General features: G+C 41.4%; 1 protein-coding gene across 6 annotated transcripts in view; it reads right to left on the bottom strand.

Moving 5' to 3' along the window:
- LOC124139639 overlaps positions 1–15,231 on the bottom strand; it is an 80,777-nt gene extending 65,546 nt beyond the window's left edge. For 4 of the 6 annotated variants that reach the window (XM_048387589.1, XM_048387591.1, XM_048387593.1 and 1 more), the window contains exons 1-12: positions 15,154–15,221; positions 13,897–14,115; positions 12,395–12,491; positions 10,899–11,022; positions 10,180–10,231; positions 8,946–9,039; positions 7,959–8,208; positions 5,649–5,848; positions 3,947–4,121; positions 2,610–2,739; positions 1,097–1,176; positions 404–442 (exon numbers count right to left, since the gene is read on the bottom strand). In XM_048387589.1, the coding sequence (XP_048243546.1) occupies positions 404–442; positions 1,097–1,176; positions 2,610–2,739; positions 3,947–4,121; positions 5,649–5,848; positions 7,959–8,208; positions 8,946–9,039; positions 10,180–10,231; positions 10,899–11,022; positions 12,395–12,491; positions 13,897–14,087 (1,432 nt within the window). In that variant the 5' untranslated portion in view covers positions 14,088–14,115; positions 15,154–15,221. Of the gene's footprint in view, positions 1–219; positions 232–403; positions 443–1,096; positions 1,177–2,609; positions 2,740–3,946; positions 4,122–5,648; positions 5,849–7,958; positions 8,209–8,945; positions 9,040–10,179; positions 10,232–10,898; positions 11,023–12,394; positions 12,492–13,896; positions 14,116–15,153 lie in introns of all 6 variants that reach the window. The other 2 variants (XM_048387592.1, XM_048387590.1) reach the window with 2 other exon arrangements.
- Positions 15,232–16,013: the final 782 nt, after the last annotated feature.

Here is a 16,013-nt window from a genome sequence, read left to right as displayed (position 1 = left end):
TTGTAACAACCTTTAATTCGAAATTCACACAAATTGTACAAAACTCGACACCTCTCGTGAGCTGATTGTGTTTTCGGATGACGCTCCTCGGAATCTCTCCAGCCCACCCAGCCCAGTATAAATGACTATCACCTAATGTCAGACTTATTGGGTCTACAATGGTACCATCTGGCAATACCACAAAGACTATTTCTAGACTCATTCACGATACTGACTCACTCAAATGTGCTTCTGTGAAAAAAAAAACCCACGTAAATGACAAATATTGAAATAGAAACAGATCGTATTCCACAACAGTGAATGACATGGAAGTGCAGATAGAAAAATGTTCTCAAATTTATAGACAAGGCAGACATTTCAGATCCAGCAAGAAAGACTGAACAAAACGTAAGTTTCAACTGACCTCGATGACCATCCGGGCTGTCACTTGCTTCATTCACAGCTGCAATAAATAGTTAGAGTTATAAGACCAGTTAAATATAACAGACCATGAATGACCTACATTACGACTCAAATGATGGAGGTCTTTGACATTAACCACTTTGAAAACCCGATCAGCATGGTATGGTTCTGATAAACCAAGGATGAAATTCAGGGCATTATCTTGGAATCGTCCCTGATTAGAAGATCCTGGCATACCTAAGGGATGCAACTCTGCACAGCGTTTTGTGGCACCTTGGGCCACTGAGCTACTGGCACCCCACTCCCAAATGATGTCACTTTGGAATGTAGATTTATTATCAATATAACCAATATCAATCAATGGATGAAATGAACATGACCCAGTGAAATCATTTCTAAAACCAGTCATTCTCTCTAGCCTAAAACCACAAGACTAAAAATGTTCTCTCTCCCATAAACATGCTACAGCTCTATTGAATACCTGATTTACAAAGCCATCTTAGCAATGTGACTTTAACTCCCATAGTTTACCACAGACAGTCCGGGCGCTAAGATCCCTTTGTGAAACAGGTCCAAGGTTCCACTTCCACAAATTGATCTTAGCACTGCTATCTGTGGTGTTAGCACTAAGTATGGGAGTTGCGATCATCTTAGCACTAAGATTGCCTAAATCAGGGCCCTGGTCAGTAGGTACCTATATCACTTAGTACAGCACTGGCCCGGGACATGACCCTGTCCATGATCTCCTGGATCCTCCGGTCAGCATCCGACACGCTGAAATTACAGCAGAAAAAGTACAAGTAGGATTAACATCTCTCGATGAACATTCTCCCACAAGCCAGAGAGGGAGCTGGGCTTAACACTGCTTGAACAGTAGTCAGTTATATCACGGCCACTTAAACTAGAGAGGTTTATCACTTTGTTGAAACCTACAAGCATGACATTCAAATCAAACCTTTATTCCAGGGCGATACTTCACTGTCCTCTCTACCCCTCCTCAGCGGATCGCATCAGGTGACCTTTCTATTCGGCCAATCAGAGTAGAGGATTCTAAATACTTGGTACAGTGAGTGAGTGAGTGAGTGAGTGAGTATGGTTTAACGCCGCTTTTAGCAATATTCCAGCGATATCACGGCAGGGGGACACCTTAAATGGGCTTCACACATGTCGGGAATCAAACCCGGGTCTTCGGCGTGACAAGCGAACGCTTAAACCACTAGGCTACCCGACCGCCCCTAAATACTTGGTACAAGTGAGGGAAGCATTCAAACCAGTAAATTTGATTTCTGTATCTCCGAAAAGAAGAAACCATCCAGTTCCAAATGTCATTTCTGAGAGCCATTGCATCTACACCCAAAAAGGAGAGTACCATCGTAGGAATATTTGTGTTCTGTGCTGGTTTGCTATTGTTAAAACTGAAATTTCTGATTCAAGATGATAAGGAAATAAAGCTAAAGAAATTAGACAGTGGATCTGATCAGCTCAGGAATTCACACATCCTTCATTTAGATTAGGCAGTTTAAGTTCCCTCAGTGTTCACCGGACGTGACCTTCTATGGAGGGGTGGCCAGACGTTCACGCAAAGAGGTATCGTATGGGAGTTACAGATCTGAATTTAATTGAATCGAAAAGCATGGGTTTGGTGCCATCAGGAAAAGGATCTTAATCTGGACTCAAACCCTGCCCATCTGATCCTGTCAAAGAACCAAACTCTGCACAGCAAAGTTATACACCTTTGAACACCTGCCCTCCATTCAGTACATACCGTATTCAACATATTAAATGCCCTGCCCTTATAAGCGACCCATAAGCAAATTCTAAACCAATCCTTTTAAGCACCCCAATATGTGACCAAAAATTTACATGACACGTCATATATAAAACCTTTTTTTTACAGAAAACAGCAGAGCAAAAGGGATATATATCTGCCAAGTGGCTAGAAATTTTTCAGTTTGATCGATGTTTGAAATAAGTTTCGTTTACTACTGCTCGATGTCTGAAAACAAAATTTAACTCATTGTGTAAGATGTTAAAGGGCACCCCTCTTTGTCAATTTTCTGGGGTGCTGTTTACTGTATATATGGTATGTGAGATTCCCCTAAAATGGTTTTGATGATGTAGTTGACTATCACTCAGATAACAGGCATATAGCATTCTGCACAAGCCTGATTCACACTACAGAGAGACAAGTCCTGCGTCCAACTCACATCCCCGTCCTGGACTGGTCTCTGAGGGAGGAGATGATCTCATCGACTGACCGCTCGGACCGTGGCCTGGACGTTCCCCCACTCTCCTCCTCTGGATCTCTAGCTGACAGCTTCCCTTTGACCTTCTCACCTGTAACACAGCCACAGTCTTATCTCACTGTCACATCCATCATCACATCTCAGTGTCACATCCATCATCACATCTCAGTGTCACACCTCATCTTCACATCTCATTGTCACATCTCACTGTCACATCCATCATCACATCTCATTGTCACATCTCACTGTCATATCTCAGTGTCACACCTCATCTTCACATCTCAGTGTCACACCTCATCTTCACACCTCATCTTCACATCTCAGTGTCACACCTCATCTTCACATCTCATTGTCACATCTCACTGTCACATCCATCATCACATTTCAGTGTCACATCTCATCTTCAATCTCATCATCACATCTCACTGTCACATCTCATTGTCACATCCATCATCACATTTCAGTGTCACATCTCAGTGTCACATCTCATCGTCACACCTCAGCATCACATCTCAGCAACACATCTCAGTGTCACATCTCAGCAAAACATCTCAGTGTCACAACTCATCGTCACACCTCAGCATCACATCTCAGCAACACATCTCAGTGTCACATCTCAGCAAAACATCTCAGTGTCACATCTCATCTTCACACCTCAGCATCACATCTCAGCAACACATCTCAGTGTCACATCTCAGCAAAACATCTCAGTGTCACAACTCATCGTCACACCTCAGCAACACATCTCAGCAACACATCTCAGTGTCACATCTCAGCAAAACATCTCATCTTCACACCTCGGCATCACATCTCATTGTGACATCTCAGCATCACATCTCATCATCACACCACAGTGTCACATCACATCTTCACATCTCAGTGTCACACCTGTGTCACACCTCAGTGTCACATCTCGTCACATCTCAGTGTCACTCCTCAGTGTCACACCTGTGTCACGCCTCGGTATCACATCTTTTCTTCACATCTCAGTGTCACACCTCATCATCCCACCACAGTGTCACATCACATCTTCGAACCTGTGTCACACCTCATCGTCACACCTGTGTCACACCTCAGTATCACATCTTATCTTCACATCTCAGGGTCACACCTCATCATCACACCACAGTGTCACATCACATCTTCGAACCTGTGTCACACCTCATCGTCACACCTGAGTGTCACAACTCAGCATCACATCTCAGTGTCGACCCTCATCTTACAATTCCTGGTAAAACAAAACAAAGATGCCTATTCACACCTGATCACCAGGAAGACACTACAAGCAAGAAGCTGACCTTTCCCTGCACTCTTGCGTGTCTCCTTCTTGATGCTGCCGCTGCGTAATCTCCGCGGAGTGGGGGTTCCTTGCTTCCTCCTGTCTGCTGACTTCAGATGCTGCTTGTACAGGGGGTCTGAGTCTGGGCTGCTGATCTTCTTGGCCTCATCCAGGAGCGCTTGGACAGACTTCACCTGCAAGGATGACATCAGTACAGATACCGCATTACCTTGAGGTGGGCAAATGATTACTTAAAGTGTTAACTTGTTGTGACAAAGGTGGTGAGGTGAGGTGAAATGGGGTTTAATGTCGCGTCCAAGATTATTGCACTTATATAGTGACGTGCATGTACATGTGTGTGTTTGTGTGGCTGCTTGTACTAGTCCAGACTGATGCCGATTTATTGTGCTAGCCCACTGAGATACCATGCCGCAGTTTAACATGAATACCCCACTCAGACACAGTATACGGACTCTGAGCCGACCAGTCCTTGTTTTAGCCGCATAATGCCGAGCGCCAGACAGGGTAACAACAAGTACCATCTTTGAACGTCTTTTGGTATGACGCGGCCCGGGGATCGAACCCTGGACCTTCCACTCTCCGGGCCGACGCTCTAACACTAGACCACGGAGGCGGTTGTTGTGACAAAGGTTAATACATTACCTCTGGTGAAATATTGCAGGAATAGTCACACTTACATCAGGAGACAATGTTGGTAAGAGTGAGTGAGTCAAAATTTAACGTCACAACATGAATATTTCAGCCATATAGTGACGAGAACAAGTTGATATATACACAAGTGAGTCATGAATACAAAGTTATATTTAAAAACAAATTTGTGAAACATATATAACATTATTATTAATACAGTTTAAACGTGGCCATAGGCCACCAGTAACCAAAGCTATGCTACCTCGCTGGGGATCATGGGGACTTTCGATGCCTCAGCTTCCAGCACGATACCCCAATCATTGCCAATAGGATTGATAACAGTGAGCAAGTGGGTAGGTGAGCGAGTGAGTCATTCTGTCTGATTTTTCATTGCTATTGTTTGTCTGTTTTATTAGGCCACAGTCAGCAATATTCCAGCTATATCACAGCAACCTGTGAATAATCGAGTCTAGGACTAACCAGTGGTTGATATCATGAGCAATGCCCCACACCATGCAATCAACAAGTCAGTGAACCTGATCACACAAGCCAATAATTTGTTGTTGCTCATGACAAGCAATTGACACTTATATCACAAACTGAGTTCACTATTTGGTGTGATATAGATGTGTGAAACATGCTATTTCTTCAGTTGCGTTTATTGTTTGTGTTTCAGTACTCATCTCGCTTGTTTTGTTTTGAGACTTTTCTTTGTTTAAAAAGTTTGCCGATCTATGTATAAAAGGATGAAGCACCTTGTTCCTTTTGGTGGTAGCGTGAGCTCAAATCAATAATAACCTGCTGATATGTCCAACTCTAACCGTGACACTAGTTTACGAGTTGTCATGGAAGATGAATGTTTCTCAGAAGATGAACTGGTGATTTCTGAAGGAGAAGTACAAGTGAATCCCTACATGTTTGAAACTGGGATCACCAATAGTTGCAAGGATAACAAGGATGATCCCCATCTTCAAAGTTAAATTAAACATCTAGATTCAGAAAAAGATAAAAACTCTGAGCAGTGATCTGTTAAGTCCATATGTTATATAAATATATGGTAGACAACCTACACTAGAAGCCCTACTCTTGAGTTCAGCCTCCGATACACCGACGGCCGTCTCCACATTCTCCATGTCCGTGTCCATGTCCTCGATGGCCTTGTCGTACTTGCTGTAAACCGTGTCATCAGGCAGGCTGATGGGGGCACTGCGCAGGGAGGACGGGATGCTGCGAGCACTCTTCTGTCGACTTGGTTCAGTATCCTCTCCAACTAGCATGTGGGAACACATCACACGTACAACACTATGATAATCATGCGGAAGTATTACATTCATCAAATTAGTGGAACTTCAAAAGTGGAAATGAACATAAATATCCCAGTCGTCTAAGATCATGGATTCTAATTCCACATTTGCCCTGATTAGGTTTCTAGGTTTGTCAGCATCTTGCCCGTGCTCGTGGGTATCACCAAGGTGGTAAATGTCTAACACCTGCATCACTTCGGGCTTTCCATCCACATCAAGCTGGCACATCACAAGACCACTTTGCCAGTGAAGCAAACATAAAATCTAAACTTTGCAACTTGAAATTCTTTTTGAAAAAAGGGCTAAATCTAAAGAGAGAAGTACGATTTTCAAATATTAATGTTAAAATATATCCATGCAAGAGCATGGCTTTCTCATTTGTTATAAAACTAAAATCAGATTTCCATATCACATCAGTTGAGTGTAGGGTATTTCCCCAAATGGATAATTTCCCATTCGGGGTCCAGACATTTGTCAACACGACAATACCCCACAAAGATATTTCCCCACAGGACAATACCCCACATAGACATTTCCCCACAGGACAATACCCAAAATAGACATTTCCCCACAGGACAATACCCAATATAGACATTTCCCCACAGGACAATACCCCACATAGACATTTCCCCACAGTACAATACCCCACACAGACATTTCCCAACAGAATAATACCCCACATAGATATTTCCCCACAGGACAATACCCCACATAGACATTTCCCCACAGTACAATACCCCACATAGACATTTCCCAACAGAATAATACCCCACATAGATATTTCCCCACAGGACAATACCCCACATAGACATTTCCCCACAGAACAATACCCCACATAGACATTTCCCCACAGAACAATACCCCACATAGATATTTCCCCACAGAACAATACCCCACATAGATATTTCCCCACAGGACAATATCCCACATAGACATTTCCCCACAGAACAATACCCCACATAGATATTTCCCCACAGGACAATACCCCACATAGATATTTCCCCACAGGACAATACCCCACACAGACATTTTCCAACAGAACAATACCCCACATAGATATTTCCCCACATGGACAATACCCCATACAGACAATTCCCCACAGAACAATACCCCACATAGACATTTCCCCACAGAACAATACCCCACATAGATATTTCCCCACAGAACAATACCCCACATAGACATTTCCCCACAGGACAATACCTCACACAGACATTTCCCCACAGGACAATACCCCACACAGACATTTCCCCACAGGACAATACTCCACATAGACATTTCCCCACAGGACAATACCTCACACAGACATTTCCCCACAGGACAATACTCCACATAAACATTTCCCAACAGAACAATACCCAAAATAGACATTTCCCCACAGGACAATACCCCACATAGATATTTCCCCACAGGACAATACCCACACAGACATTTCCCCACATGGACAATAACTCACACAGACAATTCCCTACAGGACAATACCCAATATAGACAATTCCCCACATGGACAATACCCCACATAGATATTTCCCCACAGGACAATACCCCACATAGACATTTCCCCACAGAACATTTGGAGGGAAATGTCTCGACCCCACATCAGCCAGGCCATCAGCTTCAGCCAGTGTAGACCACTTTAAAGTAAACCACCTCACAGATACACATTCATACCAATACATCAACCATTCATCACGGTGGGAGTGAGTGAACTAAGCATGTTAAGTAGGATTACACTTTGAAATCCTTGTGGGCTTCTCAGTACTCGGTTTCAGATTGGTTCATATTTTGGATATTGACTGATATTTACCCAAAATGTCCTACGGCCCCTTTTTTCAATCACATTGTTTAAGAACTATTTTTTCCAAAATCATAGGGTTGGTGGTACAATAATGTTTATAAGCAATTTCTAAAACAAACTCCTGGTTGGACGAAAAGGAAAAATACTTTGGAGGAATGACAACTGAAGGGTTCCTACATTTTATATACATGAGATCTACTTTGAATTTGTTCTGAATGAAATGAGACGGTTCTCAAAATATTAATCTTAATAATGTCTCTAGCAATATCCATCTGTACCTGGGCTGATGACATTCCTACGAGAACACCTCTTGCGTTTGTTCAGGTAGGATGGTCGAGGTGGCGGCTTCTGCCTCTCACTGAACATGACATTTTGTATGGTGCCAGTCTGAGACAAGATGGCAGGCTTCTTCTTCGTCTCCGCATCCGCCTTGGCGTCCTCCTCTAGGCGGTACATCTTGTCATTGAGGACGATGCGAGGGATGTCCGTCGAGGGTGGAGGGGGCGTGGAAGGGGTAGCTTGGTTTGCCTGGAGAGGAAAATGTTTAAGAAATTTATCAACATTGTGTGTCTGTGTGTGTGTCTGTGTATGCTTGTAATAGTACTAATGCCGATTGCATAATGCTAGCCCACTGAGATACCATGCCACCATTTAACATGAATACCCCACTCAGACACAGTATACTGACTCAGAGCCAACCAGTCCTTGTTTTAGCCCCTTAATGCCGAGCGCCAGACAGGGTAACAACAGGTACAATCTTTAAGCGTCTTTTGCTTTTTACACGGACAGGGACCCAACAACGAACCTTCCACACTCCAGGCAGACGTTCTTCTACTAGACCATGTAACTTACATTTTAGACAAAATGACTTGGGCTGTAGGCACGATTTATCCCTGTGACATATCTAAGTTGAAAGTTATACAAAGTGAGATGTAATCTACTGCTGAACAAACTATTCAAATCACATCCTGAATGCATGGATTTGCATACGTTGTGCAGTCTATAACAACATTGTAGGGGTGGAAAGTTGCTTGTGGCCTTCAGTGCATGTATAAAGTCAGCATGGTGCATTGATGAATACACATACAGCATGACCTCCATGTGCTCTGAATGACATGCCATCGTAGACCCCTGGGGGGAGATTACACTCCACTGTAGCCCCCTGTTCAATGAGAATGGATTCTTCCATTGCACACGGAACTCCTCCTATGTGTTCACACAGTATATTTTAAAGTTTAGTTAGCATTAGGATTGAATGAACTTACTTGCTCCATTTCTAACAGAGTTATCTCCCCTTGCAAGACACTAGCAACAGCTGGGGCTCCTTTCAACAGTACTTTCAGATCAGCCAAGTTGGCACTGTGAAAGACAATTGATATACAAATATTTAGAAAATAATATTTCTTTTTCAGGCATATAAAATTCCAAACCATTCAGTCAGGCACAAAATAATCAGAGACTGTTGCAGACTGTAGCAAAGTCTTTTGAGTCACACAACCCAAAGCTGTCTCTTAGCTTCAGTTTCAGTATATTTTAGTGTTATTATATGGACAATAATTAGCCGAGTTTCCTAGACTGAAAACAGAATGTTCTTAGACTCAGACTTGTGGCTAAAGTCTCACACTGCTCTGTTGTTCATGTTCATGTTCATGTTCTGTTGCCAATGATGTGAAGGATGATATCCTAAGAAGGCATTATTACACTAGGAGTGTGTCAGTGAGTTAGGTTTAATGCTGCTTAGTGTCAGCTTAAAGAGGGAGGTGAGATGGGGACTAATGTCACATTCAAGATTATTGCATTTATATAGTGACTTGTGTGTGTGTTTGTGTGGCTGCTTGTACAAGTCCGGACTAATTCTGAATTTATAGTGCTAGCCCACTGAGATACCATGCAGCAGTTTAACATGAATACCACACGCAGACACAGTATACTGACTCTGAGCCGACCACTCCTTGTTTCAGCCCCTAATGCAGAGTGCCAGTCAGGGTAACAACAAGTACCATCTTTAACGTCTTTTGGTATGACACGGCTAGGGATTGGACCCCCGACCTTCCACTCTCTGAGCAGATGCTCTACCATTAGACCACAGAGACAGTCCTTAAAGAGGGAGGAAAGCCCGCAGTGATTCAGGTCTCAGATGTTTACCACTCTGGTGAAACCCATGTGCACAGGTATAGAGCTGACAAACCTAGAGACATAATAAGGTCGAACCGGAATTCGAACTCACAATCATAGGACGGCACTTTAGATGTCTAAGCCAAAAATGCCCCTTTTACAATAGGAAGTTAATCTGTATGATATACTTGTGTGACAAGAGGATTACATTACATAATGATTTGCCTTACTATGAAGAAGGAACAAAAGTCTAAAAAAAAAGGTTCAAAAATAATTTACATCTGAAACATCAACTGTGACCAAATGTATTATTAAAAATGAAACATTCATTTGAATCGAAATATCCTGCAATGCTTATTATGTCTGTGTCTTAATTCCAAATACCTTGCTCTTGTTGGTACGACTCCCACTGACGACACATGGGCCTTTTTCAAATCTGAAGAAAATCATGACATGCATTGAAAAATCACATTCATCAGTGAATGTTTTTTTGTTTGTTCAACTAAGTCAGCGAATCTGACCACTCGATCCCGTTAGTCGCCTCTTATGACAAACATGGGTTGCTGAAGATGAATTCTAACATGGAACTTCACGAGGGGAGACAAGCATGGGTTGTTCAAGACAAATTCTAACCCAGATCTCACAGGGGGAGACAAGCATGGGTTGCTGAAGATGACTTCTAACCTGGAACTTCACAGGGGGAAACAAGCATGGGTTGCTGTTAGACAAATTCTAACCCTGGATCTAACAGGGGGTGACAAGCATGGGTTGCTGAAGACGAATTCTAACCCTGGATCTTCACGGGTTTCATCAGTGAATGAGTGGCTTAATAGATTTTACACTGTAGTAAGTACTGTCACACCGATAAATGCAGTCAAGTATAAAGGAAAGCAATCTGGGCCAGCAATTACTTACACACCAGTGGGGGTGAGTGAGTGAGTATGGGTTTACGCCCCATTAAGCAATATTCCAGCAATATCACAGCAAGGGGCACCAGAAATAGTCTTCAGACATTGTACCCATGTGGGAAATCGAACCCGGGCCAATAAGGAAACTAAAGGCACAAATCCTGAACAATCAAATAATCGTCCTCGTTGCCTCACCTGCTGTAGTGACAGTGTGCTCCCTGGCATAGGGAAATTTTCGCATCTTGTCGGGGACGTCAGGGCGTCGATGCTTATCCAGGGGGTTGTAGGGGGGGATGTTGGGAATCAGCTGGAAGTGGTCCTGAGATAACAGACAAACACATATTGTAGTCGAGTCGGAAGACATGGTGAAGGGTCATGGCTAGCCGAAATCCGGAGTAATTCTGCAAGTCCTTATTCTGCATATTCCAAAAAGCAGCTATTAGCCATGCTTACCAATAATTAAGAGTGTGGATGTAGTTTGTTTGGGGTTTAACACCGCACTCAGCAATATTCCAGCTATATGAAGGCGCTCTGTAAATGATCAAGTCTGGATCAGACAACCTAGTGTTTGACATCATGAGCATCGATCTATGCAATTGGGATATGACGGAATGCATCAACAAAGTCAGCGAGCCTGGCCACCTGATCCCATTAATCGCCACTTACGACAAGCATAGTCGCCTCTTACGAGCAAGCATGGGTTGCTGAAGATCCATTCTAACCCGGATCTTCAGAGTTCTATGGATGAAAACCTATGATGCATGATAATTAGTCCCTAGCAACCTGCGCTGGTCGTAAGAGACGACTTAATGGATTGGGTGGTTGGACTCGGTGAGGGTGTGTCAACATGGTCAATGTCAACAGCATAGATTGTTGCTCACAATATCAATCACTGGATCATCTGGCCCAGACTTGATTGTTGATGATGAATTCTGCATGTGCATACTTATCCATCACACGCTATATGCCCACCTGACCATCCCCACATCGCACTTACACTAGCCTGTCAGCTCTAGAAACAGAATGATGTGGCATGGGGTGTCAGGTGATCAAACTGCTTAGGCCACAGCACACAGGATTCTAGCGTGGGACCCATTTGTTTGGGCGGTGACTATGGTGATGCGGGGGGTGTTCGGGTGAAAGGTTTTTAGAAGATGGAAACTGTTTTAGGATGTTGCTACACAAGAATCGAGGGAGGAATGCATATATGTTTAAAAATAATTAATTTACTGTAGCCTAATGGAATGGAGATACACTGGACAGCTGACAGTGGATCAACTCACTCCAATATATGACCCTGCACATGCAGCATATGCCAACTAACTGGTCTTTTATTTAAATCAGTAAATAATATCCACATGATATTTTCAAAGTTAGAACTAATGGTTCTGGTTCTGGTTTGTTGTTTAACGCCGCACTCAGCAATATTCCAGCTATATGACGGCAGTCTGTAAATAATCGAGTCTGGGCCAGACAATCCAGTGATTAATATCATGAGCATCACCACGCAATTGGGATTGATGACGTAAATTAACCAAGTCAGCGAGCCTGACCACCCGATCCCGTTAGTCACCTTTTACGACAAGCATAGTTGCGTTTTACGGCAAGCATGGGTTGCTGAAGACCTATTCTACCCCGGAATCGATAGAACTAATGTCTAAAGTTGTGTTGATATAATAATGTGGATATACCTTAGTATATGAAGTTGGCTGAAGATCATCATGAAACACTGGAACAGTTTTCTTCTTGTCGCGAACTTTCTGTGGCTTGAATTCAGGTTGAAGTTTCCTGCAATGAAGATCAACTCCATCAGATCATGTGGATATTATTTACTGATTTAAATAAATGACCAGTTAGTTGGCATACAGATCACAATACACAATACATATATTACTGTAAACCACATAGAATGAGTAAGCTTAAACATAATGAATGATATTAATCTCTTGATCTTATTGTTATTAAAATCATACGGGATTGTTTATATTCATCTTCATTGTAAAACTAAGAGATTAATAAGAATGTGTTGTAGTAGTAAACACTGAGGTGAGGGTTTAACGTCGCGTCCAAGATTATTGCACTTATATAGCGACGTGCATGTACGTGTGTTTGTGTGTGACTGCTTGTACTAGTCCGGACTGATGCTGATTTATAGTGCTAGCTCACTGAGATACCATGCCGCAGTTTAACACGAATACCCCACTCAGACACAGTATACTGACTCTGAGCCGACCAGTCCTTGTTTCAGCCCTTTAATGCCGAGCGCCAGTCAGGGTAACAACAAGTACCATCTTTTAACGTCTTTTGGTATGACGCGGCCGGGGATCAAACCCTGGACCATCCGCTCTCCAGGCGGATGCTCTACCTCTAGACCACGGAGGCGGTACAGTAAACATTGAAAAGGGATAAAATCAAAGTGTTCTTGTCATCCTAATGTCAAAAGGGTGAGGTGAAATGGGGTTTAACGTCATGTCCAAGATCATTGCACTTATATAGCGACATGTCTGTGGCTGCTTGTACTAGTCTTAACTAATGCCAGTTTTATCCTGCTATCCAACTGAATACCAGGCAGGGTAACAACAAGTACCATATTTTAACGTCTTTAAATATGATGCGACCAGAGCTCAAAACATCAACCTTCCACTCTCCAGGCAGACGCTCTATTCACTAGACCACAAAGGCAGTCACTTGTATAAGACATATTTAACCTATCCATATGATACCTTCAGCATCAATAGTAATCATGTCTGATTATCTTTCCTTAAAAAAATGTACAGTTAAATTGTCATTTTGACTATGTTTGCAGCAGTAGAAACTAACAGTTTTAGTCCAGTAGTATTTTATAATGATAACATATAGCAAAACCCTTAAAAATGGCAAATTTCTACTAGTCCTCATAATACCTTAACTATTGGGCAGTTTGCCAATTTCTACCGCTGTGTTTGTTCTCTTCTGCTTGCTTCAACCAAAACATAACCTTAATGGAAGAATAGCCATTTTAAAAAAAACCAGTAACCCCAAAAATTGGTTTGCAATATACACAAGAAAATATGGTATTAAGCTCAATGCAGTTTTACAATTAGTCATGGCTTCTTATGTCCTAAATCATTTATCATAATTTTTCTTCTGCATGTATTTGTAAAGTAAATAATTAATTTGCTTGGGCAAAAATGAAGTCTTTTCTTAAACCTACTTTGCAGTTATCTGATCATCAGTGAGAGGTGCAAGCCTAACAGCCTCCTTTCTGCTGGAGATTTCTGCTAATGACCTGAAGGCAACATCATCCAATTCCTTTTGCAATGTGAGTTCAACACGCCTGTTTGCACCAACTCGAAATGAGCCCCGCCCATCAGGCAGGGTTGGGTAGAGGTCTCTTCCAGCCATAGCTCACACAGATGGTCCAGGTGAATATCTGAAAAAATATATAATGAAAACAGGTTTTACAGTTACACAGGTGTCATGGTTGGAAGTCTGTTGTTCTATTTTGCTGTGACAAATGACAACTGCTGGTCTTGGGCAGATTTAAACTAATTCACAGCATGTTCTTAAATTTTAGGTATTCAGTAAAGTGCCCACTGATCCTTCTTTTGATTTTGCAATATTCTCATTCAAATACCATTTTCAGAAAAAAACAAATGTTTTGCATGACAGACATTTATTTGAAAAATACTTTCCATGGGTACAAGACATAAATAACATTTTGTGTGAAATTACCAATGACGTCATTGAATAAAATTCCACTGAAGAAAGAAAAGAGATTGTAGTTTCAGACTTTCCAGTTTTATGTCTTTACCATGTTACTTCTCAGTTTCTAATTGTTAAAAGAGTCAAATAGGCTGAAATGGCATCAATAATCTAACATGGAATAGTATTTGTATTAAAGGATCACTGAGATCAATAAAAGCTTGAATTACCTTCAACCATAATTCATAATAATATCGAGTATTTTATTTGAAAATTTCCAATATTTCTTATGTCGTCTTAAGTTGATGATTAATTGTATAATTACATCATGTTAATGAATCATGATAATTTCTACTTTATCACGACAACATTAAACTAGCGTAAGGGTCTTTGTAAAATTGTGTTGGTTGGACATTAAATAAAAAACAAATTACGAGCTAAACAGTTACTTTACGAACCATTAGCTAGCTATGAACTCACATTTTCGGTTTGTGATTGGTGTTAAAACAAGCATGTGTACTAGCATATACATTTCACGACAGTTCTTAAAGCATTGGTTTCTTGCGGTGAGCATAGAGTTGAATCTAATGTGATAAGGAAAACCTGTGCATGTTAACTAGCAACAAGTTCGAGATTTTCCCATTCGGTACGGGGTGATTTTACACGTGATGCGAAACACATTTCAACACATAGCACGAGTACGGTGATCCATATGGACAAAATATTAAATTTACAAAATTGTCAGTGGAAGTAAACCAGTAGTTACTATGATAATTGGTAAATGTCCTTTTCATACATCTTAGTCAAGCGTTTCAGCAGCCATATTGTTTACAGGTTGACAAGCACGAACTCACGCGAGATTTCCCGAAACCGAACAGCAATCCTGTTATTTTCTAGACAACTACTCGTGGAATCTTTGTTTAAATTAAAAAATATATATATTGTCAGTGATAATTATAATTATTTACGTTTCTTTCAAACGATGCCTAATGTGACTGGGCTACTGTCTATTGGATATATGTGGCGCATAGTCTGTCTACGCGTAATTGCAGTGGAACTAGTTTAAATCGATAACATATTAACCATGAGACAATTTCGGATCCATTACAATCGTTAAACGAACACGACAAGGGAGATAATTCAAACGAGGTGCTCGAGAAGCGAGGGTAAAATCAAAACCGTAGCTATTGGAATTAATGTAATGACCTTAATCGCATTTGTTAAGAAAGATATTCTATTCAACTGATGGAACGGTACTCATGCGTCCGTATGTTCATAAGCTCTGTTAACTTGAATCTATCTATTTTATTAAAACAAGAACATTATCTTTTTCCTGGAACATATTATCTTCAACGAAGAAAGTAATTCAGGCAATTTTGAACATACACGTGCATTATAAGCATTTCTGGTTCGCGTTAGAACCCGTATGTTTTGGTATTATTGTTTACTTTAAGGAATAATATGCTGATCAGTCTGAATGACTAGGCTGAAATGAAAACTTAATGTGAGTAGCTCACTGTTTCTTATCTTATTTGACATAAAGATGTTTGTTTTGGTCGGTTTTGTAGAAAACTAAGACATGCAAATTCTGTGAAAAGTGCAGTACGTAATTGCGTTTATTTAATA

The sequence above is a fragment of the Haliotis rufescens genome, unplaced genomic scaffold (assembly GCF_023055435.1).
Source record: "Haliotis rufescens isolate VD_foot unplaced genomic scaffold, xgHalRufe1.0.p SCAF_7, whole genome shotgun sequence".
In the NCBI taxonomy this organism is placed as follows: domain Eukaryota; kingdom Metazoa; phylum Mollusca; class Gastropoda; order Lepetellida; family Haliotidae; genus Haliotis; species Haliotis rufescens.
This window is presented reverse-complemented; position numbering and strand designations above follow the sequence as displayed.